The sequence below is a fragment of the Podarcis melisellensis genome (genome assembly GCF_964234715.1).
Source record: "Podarcis melisellensis genome assembly, chromosome: 16".
Taxonomy (NCBI): Eukaryota; Metazoa; Chordata; class Lepidosauria; order Squamata; family Lacertidae; genus Podarcis; species Podarcis melisellensis.
Window position 1 is genome coordinate 23,783,961 of NC_138533.1, and position 12,040 is coordinate 23,796,000.

The 12,040-nt window shown below is 44.4% G+C and overlaps 1 protein-coding gene across 1 annotated transcript in view; it reads left to right on the forward strand.

Annotated features, from left to right (window-relative positions):
- The first annotated feature begins 940 nt into the window (after positions 1-940).
- The window catches only part of SEC14L2 (SEC14 like lipid binding 2), a 37,421-nt gene continuing 26,321 nt past the window's right edge, over positions 941-12,040 (forward strand). The window contains exon 1 of the mRNA XM_081892467.1: positions 941-1,101. Within this exon, the coding sequence (XP_081748593.1) occupies positions 1,048-1,101 (54 nt within the window). The 5' untranslated portion in view covers positions 941-1,047. The remainder of the gene's footprint in view (positions 1,102-12,040) is intronic.

Genomic DNA, 12,040 nt, shown 5'->3' on the forward strand with positions numbered 1-12,040 from the left:
CTCCTGCTGCTGCTGTGCCGCCAGAGCACAATTTCTGTTCTCATCCTGAAGCAAAGTTCTTAACCCGAGGTACTATTTCTGGGTTAATGGAGTCTGTAACCTGAAGCGTATGTAACCTGAAGCGTATGTAACCCGAGGTACCACTGTATAGAAATGAGCAAGCCAGTGATATTTAGGGAGCAGGGTAGCAGGCGGGGCCCATTACTTACATCATAGGAGCCTACACAAAACAAAACAAAACAAAACACTGTTGCTGTATGTAGGGGTTTTTTATCTTATATTTTGGAAATGCACATCTAGTTTTTTTCCCCTTTTAATTTTTTTTGGGCCTCCAAGAGAGTGGGGCCGTAAGCTATAGCTTGTTTAGCTTATGTTGTTGTTGTTGTTTGTCCGACTCTTCGTGACCCCATGGACCAGAGCACACCAGGCACCCCTGTCTTCCACTGCCTCCTGCAGTTTGGTCAAACTCATGCTGGTAGCTTTGAGAACACTATCCAACCATCTCCTCCTCTGTCGTCCCCTTCTCCTTGTGCCCTCCATCTTTCCCAACATCAGGGTCTTTTCCAGGGAGTCTTCTCTTCTCATGAGGTGGCCAAAGTATTGGAGCCTCAGCTTCACGATCTGTCCTTCCAGTGAGCACTCAGGGCTGATTTCCTTCAGAATGGATAGATTTGATCTTCTTGCAGTCCATGGGACTCTCAAGAGTCTCCTCCAGCACCATAATTCAAAAGCATCAATTCTTTGGCGATCAGTCTTCTTTATGGTCCAGCTCTCACTTCCATACATCACTACTGGGAAAACCATAGCTTTAACTATACGGACCTTTGTTGGCAAGGTGATGTTTAGCTTATGCAATACGTCAATCCGGCACTGGCCGAGTGCGCAGAAAGAGACCCGCGCCCCTCGCCAAGAGGCACGTCCCCTTTAAGGGCCGGCCCGGGGCGGGGCTTGGGAGCCTGGCAGAGCCCGGCTGGCCATGAAAGCCTTCGGACAGGAGCACCGTCTCGGCATTCGCCGGTTGGATCAGCTGCAAGAGCGCGGGCCACCATGAGCGGGTACGTTGGCGACCTCAGCGCCAAGCAGGAGGAGGCGCTGGCCAAGGTAAGAAGAGATGATCAAGAGGACTAGGACCATGAACCTCATCCAGCCATCCATTCTTTCTCTGCGTTGCGTTTACTTCGCTCAGTTCTTAGGGGGCTGGCTCAGACCCCCCCAATTCTGAGCCCAGCGTAGCCCCACTTTTTAAGCACACGTAAGCAGTAGCTATGGGGACCGATTCTCCCCCCCCCCCCCGCGCCGTGATTGACTTATCCGGTTTCAAGCATCCCGCCCCCGTCCTTGGTGCTGCAAAAGACGCCCTCGATCTCCAGGGATAAAACTGCCCACTTCCCTTAAGCCGCAGCCTGACTCTGTGGATATGTTTACTCAGAAGTCGCCGCCGCCGCCCTCCTTTGATTTCTAAGGGAGGGGTTTCATGGGTGTAACCAGGGGGATAGGGAGGGTATCTGCCTCCCCCTAAATCAAGTAAAAAAAAAAATTACTTTCCTAAAAGTAGAAACTGTAGGAAGATTTTGACAGTTTTTTTCTGAGCTCTTGGGGTCAAAAGAAAGTTATTTTCAACAACTGTTGTTGAAACGTTTCTGTCCGAATCTGCTAGATAGAGCCAGACAGAGGATGGCAGGTGCCCCACATTCGTCCTGGCCACCTGCTCCCCTAACACAAATCCTGGCAATGCCCATTGGGGGGCTATGCACATGCAGGGTTGGAGTGTTTTTTTGGGGGGGAGGGAACTCTCTGCAATCATCCTGACCGGTCTACCTTGCAAGGTTGTTGTGCGGTTGTTCTTTATCTCCTTCCCTTTTCTCTCTCTTGGCTCCTCTGACCCATATTTACCCAAGAGGTAAACGGTGGGTCATGATAGCAAGCGAGATCTCTCTCTGGCACATACCTCAAAGCTCTTAAGTAAGGCTTGTGCAGGTGAGAGAGAGACTTTCCCCGGGGGTTAAGTAAAGGGCAGGCCGTTTCTTAACCAGTGTCCAAGTGGGTAACTTACATAAGGTTGGCCCGGCCAGGCCAAAGGTCCCTCTAACTAATCCCATGTTTTGCGTCCCAGTAGGTGCCAGGCAGCAATTTTCTGGGGAAGTTTGTCAGCAGGGGAAGAAATCACAGCATCTCCTGTCCTCCTCACTTCCCACTAGAGGTTCAAACCCCCAGCATCTGAGACGTAGAGGTGCAAGCAAGCCTTGCCACAAATGGTGCTCCTCTTCAGGCCTCCATCAACCGTTAAAAGGAGACTTGTGGAACAGATTTGGGTCCCCTTGCCTGCTATGTTCAACTGCAGCCTAGCTCATTTTGCCCAGCTTCTAGTTCCTCTACACCAGTAGTTTTCAAAGCGAGTGAAATGGCCCCCATTTCATTTCTACTATGAAAGCTTCAGGGCCCTGGAGGGGCCCCAGAATTTTTAAAAAGATTTTTATTAAAGTTTCAAAAATTATATAAAAACAAAACAATAATACAAACAGACAAAAGTAAAAACAAGTATAATTTCAATCCCTTATTTTCTTATAACTTACTACCCCGACTTCCTCATACCTCCCCTTTCTGTATTTCAATTTCTAATTTATTAATTCAGCAAATCCTCTCCCTTATTTTTCATTTAATTTTTAGCCTTTCTTTTCTTTTTACTTAACCATTACAGCTGGAAACCACATAATTTCTAAACCAACGTCATTCTAACATTCATTAATTTTGCAATGTTTCTTAAGATAGTCCTTAAATTTCTTCCAATCTTCTTCCACTGTCTCTCCTCCCTGGTCTCGGATTCTGCCAGTCATTTCCGCCAATCCCAGAAGTGACTTTCAGCCACATGGTGTTTTTTTAAAAAAAATTGCTTTGAAAAGTGCATTCTCCATGTAAATAACATTTCCCTAGTTTTCACACCTCCCCCCCCCACACCATAACTCAAAAACTATAAGGCATAGGGTGTTTTTTTATTCACACCAGTGTCTCCGACATGTGAGATAATCCAGTATAGCGATCTTAATGAAAATCTGACATGTAGTAGTTAATTAAAAAAAAAAAAAAGTTGTGGTGATCTGTCATGGAACAACCCTGCCAGAGAAGATACCAGTAATCGTAGTCACTCAGAGCTCACTGCTGGTGGTGAAGGGGCCTCTCCGTAACAGTTCAGGGCACCCCAAAATGTAGGTCCACCACTGCTGCCACCTGGGGGGGGCGGTGGGGTCACCTTGTGCAAGAAGCTGACAGGGAGCACAAGAGGCATGAATTTTTATCAGACTTGCTGGATTCCCTGGCCCAAGTTCATTAAGTTTCTTGAATTAATTAAACTAAATAATTTCCATTGGATTTTGATTATTGTAATACTGTTTTTCTTAGTGGGTGAGCTAGGGGACACTGTGGATGAGTTTATAGAATCGGGGGGGGGCAGCCTGAAAAAAGTAGCCTGCTCTAGAACCCTGTTACCTCACTCCGCATTTTACTGGTTGTTTAAGCTTAGAGGACCTTTGCTGGACCTTTTTAGGGATTCTAAAAACATAGGGTATCCTCCATGTTAATTTGCAGATTTGTATACATTTGTGTCCTGGTTTGGATGAGAGAAGAGTCCCCTTCATATATATTGTAGAAGTTTCCACCTTATTTTGGAACGGTCCTGTTTTTTTGCTTCTGATGTGATCGGCACTCAGCCGCCTGAGTTTGCTCTTAGGACAAAATGGACAGTGCAACGAAATGTTGCAATCTATTCTTACCTTTTCTTAGAACTGCTCCTACTCAGGGTGCAAACCAGCCAGTTCTCCTCCAGCAGGCTTAAAGCTTTGCGCAACAGCTCGCCAGGTCCTCCTCACTTGAGTGTCGCTTAATTGCTTCTCCACTTTTGCAAAATCTCAGGAACTGCCAGTGCATTCAGGTTGTTCCCTCTTTTGTTTCTCAATGGCCTCGTTTTTTCTCAACATCTCCAGCTGGCACTCACCACCTGAATTTGCTGTTGGAGTGAATTAAGGTGATTCTGCCTGTGTGAACACAGAGTTTTGGCTCTGCTGTTGTGCTCCTGGCTAATTGACCTCTTGGCCCTGCAAATCTGCATCCTTCAATTGTTTTAAAGTTGTTTTAAACCTAGTGCCTGTTGCCATATCTTCTGGTTGCAAATTTCGTAAACCGTATCTACTGTTTTGTTTGTATTTATTCTTTCCTCCCCACCCCAGCAAATCCCCTTCCTAGGAACATAGGAAGATGCCAAGCCAGACCATTCATCCACCCAGCTCAGTATTGTCTGCACTGACTGGCAGCAGCTCTCCAAGGTTATGCCAGGGATTGAACTTTGGGACCTTCTGCATGGAAAGCAGATGTTCTGCCTCTTAGTTGTGATCCTTCCCTTAATTCACAGGAACCCAGGAAGCTGTGTTCTGTTGAGTCAGATTGTTGGTTCATCTAGCTCAGTATTGCTACACTGACTGGCAGTGACTCTCTAGGGTATCAGGCAGATGACCTAACTGGAGATGCTGAGCATTGAACCTGGGACCTTCTGCATGCAAAGCAGATGCTCTGCCACTGAGCTATGGCCCTTGCCCAAATAATTCTGGTCTTGAAGTCTGGTCCTTTCCACTGATGCTGCACCTTTGATCAGTTGTAAAAAGTTGTAAAAATAAAAGTGCAAGTGCATAAGGAGAGCAGGCTGGATGATGACCTCTAGTCTGGCACCTGTTTCCCATAAAAAGCATGTGATGCCATGGTGATGCCAGATGCCCTCTTGAGAAATTCACTTGGAAGAACATGAAGGCAATAGCTTTCATTGGCACCTGGCGTTCATTGGACCTGCAGAAACATTTCCTACAGCAAAGGTCTGCGGTTTACTGGTAGAGCAAGTGCTGTGCATTCAGAAAGTCCGAGGTCCAGTCCTTGGCAGAGCCACTGCCAGACACAGTAGACAGCGCTGATTCAGATGGACCAATGGTCTGACTCAGTCCAAGGATGCTAATCCAGATGGGCCATTGGCCTGATTCAGCAGGATCTTCTTATTTTCTGAAGAGGATGGCTATTAAACACTGCTCAAGTAGGCTGTGTTTAAAGTTGCAACCACACTGCACACTGGTTCCCCCGTAGAATGCTGGGAGCTGTAGTTGACTCCTTGCAGAGCTAGCATTCCTAGCGCCCTTAAACTACAGTTCCCAGGATTCTATGGGGGACATCATTTGCTTTAAGTGCATGCTGTATATATGTGGTTTGGGTGTGGGTCTTTTTATTTATTGTATTTAGTTATAAAAAAATATTTATCTACTGCAGCATCATAAAAAGTATATCACAGCGGTTTACAACAATATAAAAAGATGAAACCAAGCAATAACGTCATAAAAAGTGACAAAGAAGTTAAAAGCAAGAAATAAATTAAAAGAAAATATCAACAGGGCAACATAGGGAGAAGTCCTGCATAGGTCTGATGACAGAGGATTTCACAGGACTGAGCCAATGGCACTCGATTGACCCATCCTGCAACATCTTATTTTTTTTAATAAATAGGGGTTTGGGGCTTAGAATTTCTTTTTACACTAGGTGGTCTTTCATACCTAGATTGCTCAGCTACTAGGTGGGAAAGCATCTCAAAAATACTGTATAAAAGAATAATCATGTATGTTCAATGAACACGGGCAAATAGATACAGCCAGCTCATGGGAAGCTTGAGGGCAACAGAATTTTAAGGCTGAAAACTTTCCCTTGTCTAGGGCAACTTTCACCACCCAGGTGACCTCCAGATCTTTTGGATTACTACACTCCCCAGCCCGTGGTGGTCCAAAACATTTAGAGGGCGCCAGGTTGGAGGAAGCTGCCCTAAGGAAAACGCCCTACTGAAAACAATAAATTTACTACTAAGTAAAGAATAGGCTTAGGGACGCGGGTGGCGCTGTGGGTTAAACCACAGAGCCTAGGACTTGCTGTTCAGAAGGTCGGCGGTACAAATCGCTGCAACGGGGTGAGTTCCCATTGCTCTGTCCCTGCTCCTGCCAACCTAGCAGTTCGAAAGCACGTCAAAGTGCAAGTAGATAAATAGGTACCACTCTGGTGGGAAGGTAAACAGCGTTTCCGTGTGCTAGCAAGCCCTAGGCTCGGTGGTTTAGACCACAGCGCCACCCGTGTCCTCAACAAAAGATGAAAATGGTTGATGATATATTGTGTTTTTAATCTTTTGTTTACACAATAAACACAATAAATCATCAATTATTAAAACCTTCCCTGAACAGGGCTGCCTCCAGATGTCTTCTAAACTTCTAGGCACAAAGCTTATTGGATGGCTTCAAAGCAGAGGAAGAACAATTGCAGTAGTAATTAAAACCGGATTACCATAATTGCTTTTTTTTTAGGCCACGTACAAGTTCAGGAAGCCTTGCGTAGCATTCTCATGCTTTCTTTTGCATAATTGGCAATGCTCAGCCTGCATTCTGAAATAACAGAGTCTTGCGGAAGCAGGTTTGATTTATTAATGTAACTCCCCACTTTTTTTATGCATGCAACGCTTAAACAGTCGAGGGCAGGTTCCCTTCGTCACCAGGCTGCAAGCAATGCGTCGCTCTGTGGGGTGTCCCACAGGGTGGAGGAGCTGGCACTTTTGCCAGGGGAATGTGGTTGCTTGGAGACTGGTGGAAGGGGAGGCATACAGAGTGCTGCATTCACGAGTTTTGGGCGCTGGGGAAACTGCACAGGCTCTTTCCATGGTGCTTGGTATTTTGTGACCGAAGTGAATTCAGAACTTAGAATGGGCACTCCTTGCTTCGCTTACACTCACCTTTGCCAAGTCCCTTTTCTACCTGGGAGGTTCGGACTGGTAGTGGCCAGAATGTAAGCCAGGAAGTGCCTGATTCAAACCTTGTTCAGGCTAGCCATTATCCTCCCAACCTTAGTTTTCCTATCTGCAGTATGGGGATAACGATACGGCATTTTACTTTGTTTGCCAAAACTGTTTGCACATTCCAGCTCCGAGGGCCTTCTGGTGGTTCCCTCTGTGCGGGAAGTGAGGTTGCAGGGAACCAGGCAGAGGGCCTTCTTGGTGGTGGCCTGTGGAACGCCCATCAGATGTCAAAGAGATAAACAACTACCTGACATTCAGAAGACATCTGAAGGCAGCCCTGTTCAGGGAAGTTTTTAATGTGTGACATCTTAGTGTATTTTTGGTCTTTGTGGAAGCCGCCTAGAGTGGCTGGGAAATAATTATTATTATTATTATTATTATTATTATTATTATTATTATTATTATTATTATGCCATGTATCTGGAATCCTAAATGTGACATTGTGGTGGGGGCTGCTTTTTTTTGGACTGTTTCTTTATGGGGATATGTGATTTGCCTGTTTAGAGGGCGTTCTAACATTATCAGTTTTTCTTCTGTGAAATGGGTATTTTCTGGTATCCACAACAATTTCCTTGGGTTTCCAAATGTGCCACAAGCTCCAGCCCCCAAACTGGGGACCTTCAGCCCAATATAAATCCTCCCCCCGTAATAGTTGAGGCTACTGTTATATGAAATATATCCCAGTAGCTATAGTTCTCCCTCTGCATACCTCTGCGTTTGTGTTGCCGTTGGGGTTTCCAGCAGCTTCTGGAATCAGCTGCTGTAAATTGTCCATAGGTAGCTCTAAGCTGCCATATCACTAAATCAGTTCCAGATGTTGTGCAATAATGTCACACTTGTCACAAGGGCTACTGAACTGGCTGTATAGGGGCCCATCAAATGATTTGAACTACAACTCCCATTAGCCCCAGCCATTGTGGCTGAATGATGCTGAGGGTGACAGGAGTTGGAGTCCAAAGTATTCAGAGGGCCTCAGGTCAGTGGCCCCCACTGTAGGGGCACCGAGCAACTCTGCACCTAAGTGTAACCTCTCCCAAATATTCACGGCAGGATCCAATTCTCACAGCCAGCCAGCTGTGCTGCAGTTGCCTAGCAACCAGAATACATCTTTCTTATTCAAGAAATATTTCTTTTTCAAAAAAAAAAAAATGTGGAGTACCGGTTACATGCCTAGAGCTTTCAAATCCTCACACAACCATGAAGCTCACTGAGTGGCAGGTCACCATCTTTTAGCTTGACCTCCTGCACAAGGTCGTTGTGAAGATCCTTCAGTGTGGCAGCAACTACAGTGGTACCTTGGTTCTCAAACTTAATCTGTTCCGGAAGTCCGTTCCAAAACCAAAGCGTTCCAAAACCAAGGCGCGCTTTCCCATAGAAAGTAATGCAAAACGGATTAATCCATTCCAGACTTTTAAAAACAATCCCTAAATCAGCAATTTAACATGAATTTTACTAACCAGCGATACCATTGATCCATAAAATGAAAGCAATAACCAATGTCCTGTACTAAAAAATAAGTAAGTATTGTAGATGATAAAAATCAAAATTAATTACCGGCACTGATGATCAGTTTGGATGGGGGGCTTTTATCCATTTCTGCAGTCACACAATCAATCAATCAGTAGCTGAACTGGGTTTCACAGAGTCACAAAAACAAATTAACCGAAAAAACCTCAAAAACAAAAGCGCAAAATAAATAGAAAGGGGGGGGGAAAGCACCAAACATAATCCATTCCAGAAGTCCGTTTGACTTCCGAAATGTTTGAAAACCAAGGCGCAGCTTCTGATTGGTGCAGGCGCCCCAGAAACAACAGCCGACAGCTGCATCGGATGTTCAGCTTCCAAAAAACGTTAGAAAACCGGAACACTTACTTCTGGGTTTTCGGCATTTGGGAACCAAGGTAAACTTTGGAACTCCCTGCACCTTGACCTTAGGCACGTGCCTTTGCTGTATCATTTTTGGTATTTGTCAACATCCTTTTTTTTTGTCCAGGCAAGCCTCCCCAGGTATGTAGAGCTGACATGCATTTTCTTTTTAAAAATAATGCATGTTCCAAACTCAGTTTTATTTATATTTTGGTGTTGTTTTCTTAAGTCTGCCTATTTTTAACTTCAGACTCTTTATTTATTGCTTTAGTGTATATTTTATGTAAACAGCTTAGAGGGCCCCTCCCACACCTTGCCCACCCAATTAAGTGGTATACAAATTCTGTTATATAAAAATGCATAAAATAATATTTCCAAGCTGCTTTTCAACAACTTTCCCAAGCTGGAAACAAATGTACGTAAATCCCATTTGAAAGTAAACGTTAAAATATAGCAATTCAAATCACAAGCCAATTTAAAAAATGCCCTGTACCAGAAAAATTGATTAAGAGCACTCCCAGCTGCATGTACAATAAAATCTTTGATTGAACGCCATAGAAAAAAAATATTCATCCCTAGCAACCAATGTGCCCAGGCACTTTTATTTTTTCCTCTGCAAAGATGGGAACTAGAAACTTAAAAGGCAGGGAGAAAAGGATATCTGGGAGTTACGATAATCTGCATTGAATACCATTTGTAATTTCTTTGAGATCCTGTTAGGGGGATTAGAAATGTTGGCAAACTAAACTTCTGCAGGGAAACATGCTGTGCCCAATATGAACCAGGCGCTTCTACTCTCTCCTTCCACCCCATGGCCTAGAACATTTTAAGAACTATATAGGCGTTGCCCGTGAGAACATGCTGGGAAGCTGCAGGCCAAGGTGATTGCCAAGCTTCTTTAATTTCTGACACCTGTAACCCAGTTTCTTTTCTAACTTTCTTCTTTTTTTTCTTTTTACTACCACTAAATACAATTAAGAAATAAAAATTACATACATTGATATTTAGTTTATTTGTTATTTACCGTCTTATTTCCTCCCAAACATTGCATACAACAACACACATATGTGCAGACACCCACACCCGCACAGAAAATGATAATAATGAAAGTAAATATTTCCCCCCTTTTATCTTCCAAAATCTTTTCTTCAACTCTTTGACTTCTTGTCAAGTCCCTTTGCGTATATTTTATCTTACATTTGAATTTACACAAAACAATAAACCTTTCTATATAATTTTCTAATACATTCTGAAAACATAATAAATCTTTAATTGTTACCCACCTCCTTTTAGTTCCTTTATCAGTCTAATGCTAGCACGGAGTCAAAAACTATTAGTGTATTTTTGAACATATCTTCTATAACCATCCCATTTTTCTGCAAATTTTTGCTTTGAGTTTCCTCTGAGTTTACTAGTCAATTGAGCCGTCTCCACCAATTTTTGTAATTTGATTTGCCAATCTGTTATTTTTGGAGCCTCGTGATCTTTCCACCCCTTGGCCACAAGTATACGGGCCGCTGCGGTTGCATACAAGAATAACTCTCTTAGATTTTTTGGGATCTCTTTATCTATAATACTTAATAGAAATGCCTCCTGTTTTTTAGTAAAAGTTATCCCCATCATCTTTTTTAATTCATCGTATATTTCCCCCCAAAAAGTCTTAATCTTTTCACACGTCCACCACATGTGGATCATGTCTTTTCTAACTTTTTTCTTATGAGCACTTCCAAGTTTTATTTCCAGGTTTTGGGGTTCCCAATCATTGCTTTCGGAAGCGGCACTGATGCATTAGCACGGCTTTTCCCAAAGTGCGGTACATGTGCCCCTGCCCTTGGGGTTCTTAAAATGCCTCAGCCTCTTTCATACGTTTTTAAACTTCCTCTGGGTTATTCTATACTTCCAGTAGTTCATCACCTTGAATTCTGCCTCCAGGTTTTGTTGACTGCAAAGAATGTGTGTCAGGTCGCTGACCTTTCCACACCACCAGGTGGATTAGCTTCTAAGTCTTGTACGTCCTGTAGATCTTGAGCCTCGTCTCAACTCCAATAAGGCCTGTAGCTGGAGGGATGACTTTTGTAGCTGGAGGGATGTGCTGGTAGCGTAAAGGTAAAGGTAAAGGGACCACTGACCATTAGGTCCAGTTGTGGCCGGCTCTGGGGTTGTGGCGCTTATCTTGCTTTAGTGGCCGAGGGAGCCGGCGTACAGCTTCTGGGTCATGTGGCCAGCATGACTAAGCCGCTTCTGGTGAACCAGAGCAGTGCACGGAAACGCCGTTTACCTTCCCGCTGGAGCGGTACCTATTTATCTACTTGCACTTTGATGTGCTTTCGAACTGCTAGGTTGGCAGCCCGTCGCGGGGATTCGAACCGCCGACCTTCTGATCAGCAAGTCCTGCTGGTGGCATGAATCTCTACCAAATTCTCCCAACTTCATATCATAGCTGTCAACTTTCAGATTTGAAAATAGGGATAAGCAGCCTCAAAAATAAGGGATCAGCAGCCTCACCTGTCCCAGGGACAGTCTACGGGATATCTAACAATCCGGGATAGCAGCGGGAAACGGCGCTGGAATAAGGGAATTTTCTGCAAAAAAGGGGAAGGTTGACAGCTATGCTTCATATCCCTTTTTCCTCTTTGCACAACCCTTCCATGCTGGCTTTTCCCAATGATACAGCTGGCAGTCACTGGGCTACTTATGACCCAGTTCTAGCTGCAATAATCTAATTAGCTTCATTAAGAAGAGAAGATCTTCCAGCATAATTTTGTGTTTCTCGAGGTCTCTTTTTGTACCTCGGAGTTGTGCAGACCTCTGGAAGCTGGCTGGCGTCTCTCCAAGTGCTAGATCGATTGTGTATGTTGCAACAGGTTCCTTTCCTGCTGGAGTGTGCAGGTTAATTATTTTCTTTGTTTACAATCTCTTTATTCTGCCCAATATAAATGAACGGCATTCATGCTAGAGCTGGAAGGGGACCAGGTGTGTGTGTGTGTCATGGTAGTATCAAAGCATAATGCTGTGCTCAAAAGGATGTACCCCAGAGGTTGCGATCATGTGCGATTCTTGCAAATGTTGAAGTGTGTGGCAATAAGGCTGAATCAGAGGGATCTACCTGGCAGAAGAGGCATCTGATGTAGAAAAGCATTGTTTGCCTTGGAGAGAGGTGGGACTTTGCACAATGGGCATGACCAGGTATTGTAATTAAGAGCATTTGGCAAGTCAGTTTTGCTGGCTCCATCACGACTTTCTCGGTGGTAGCTCCCAGACTTTGGAACTTGCTCCCTGGAGAAGCTAGACTGGCTCCCTCCTTGCTGTGAAGACCTC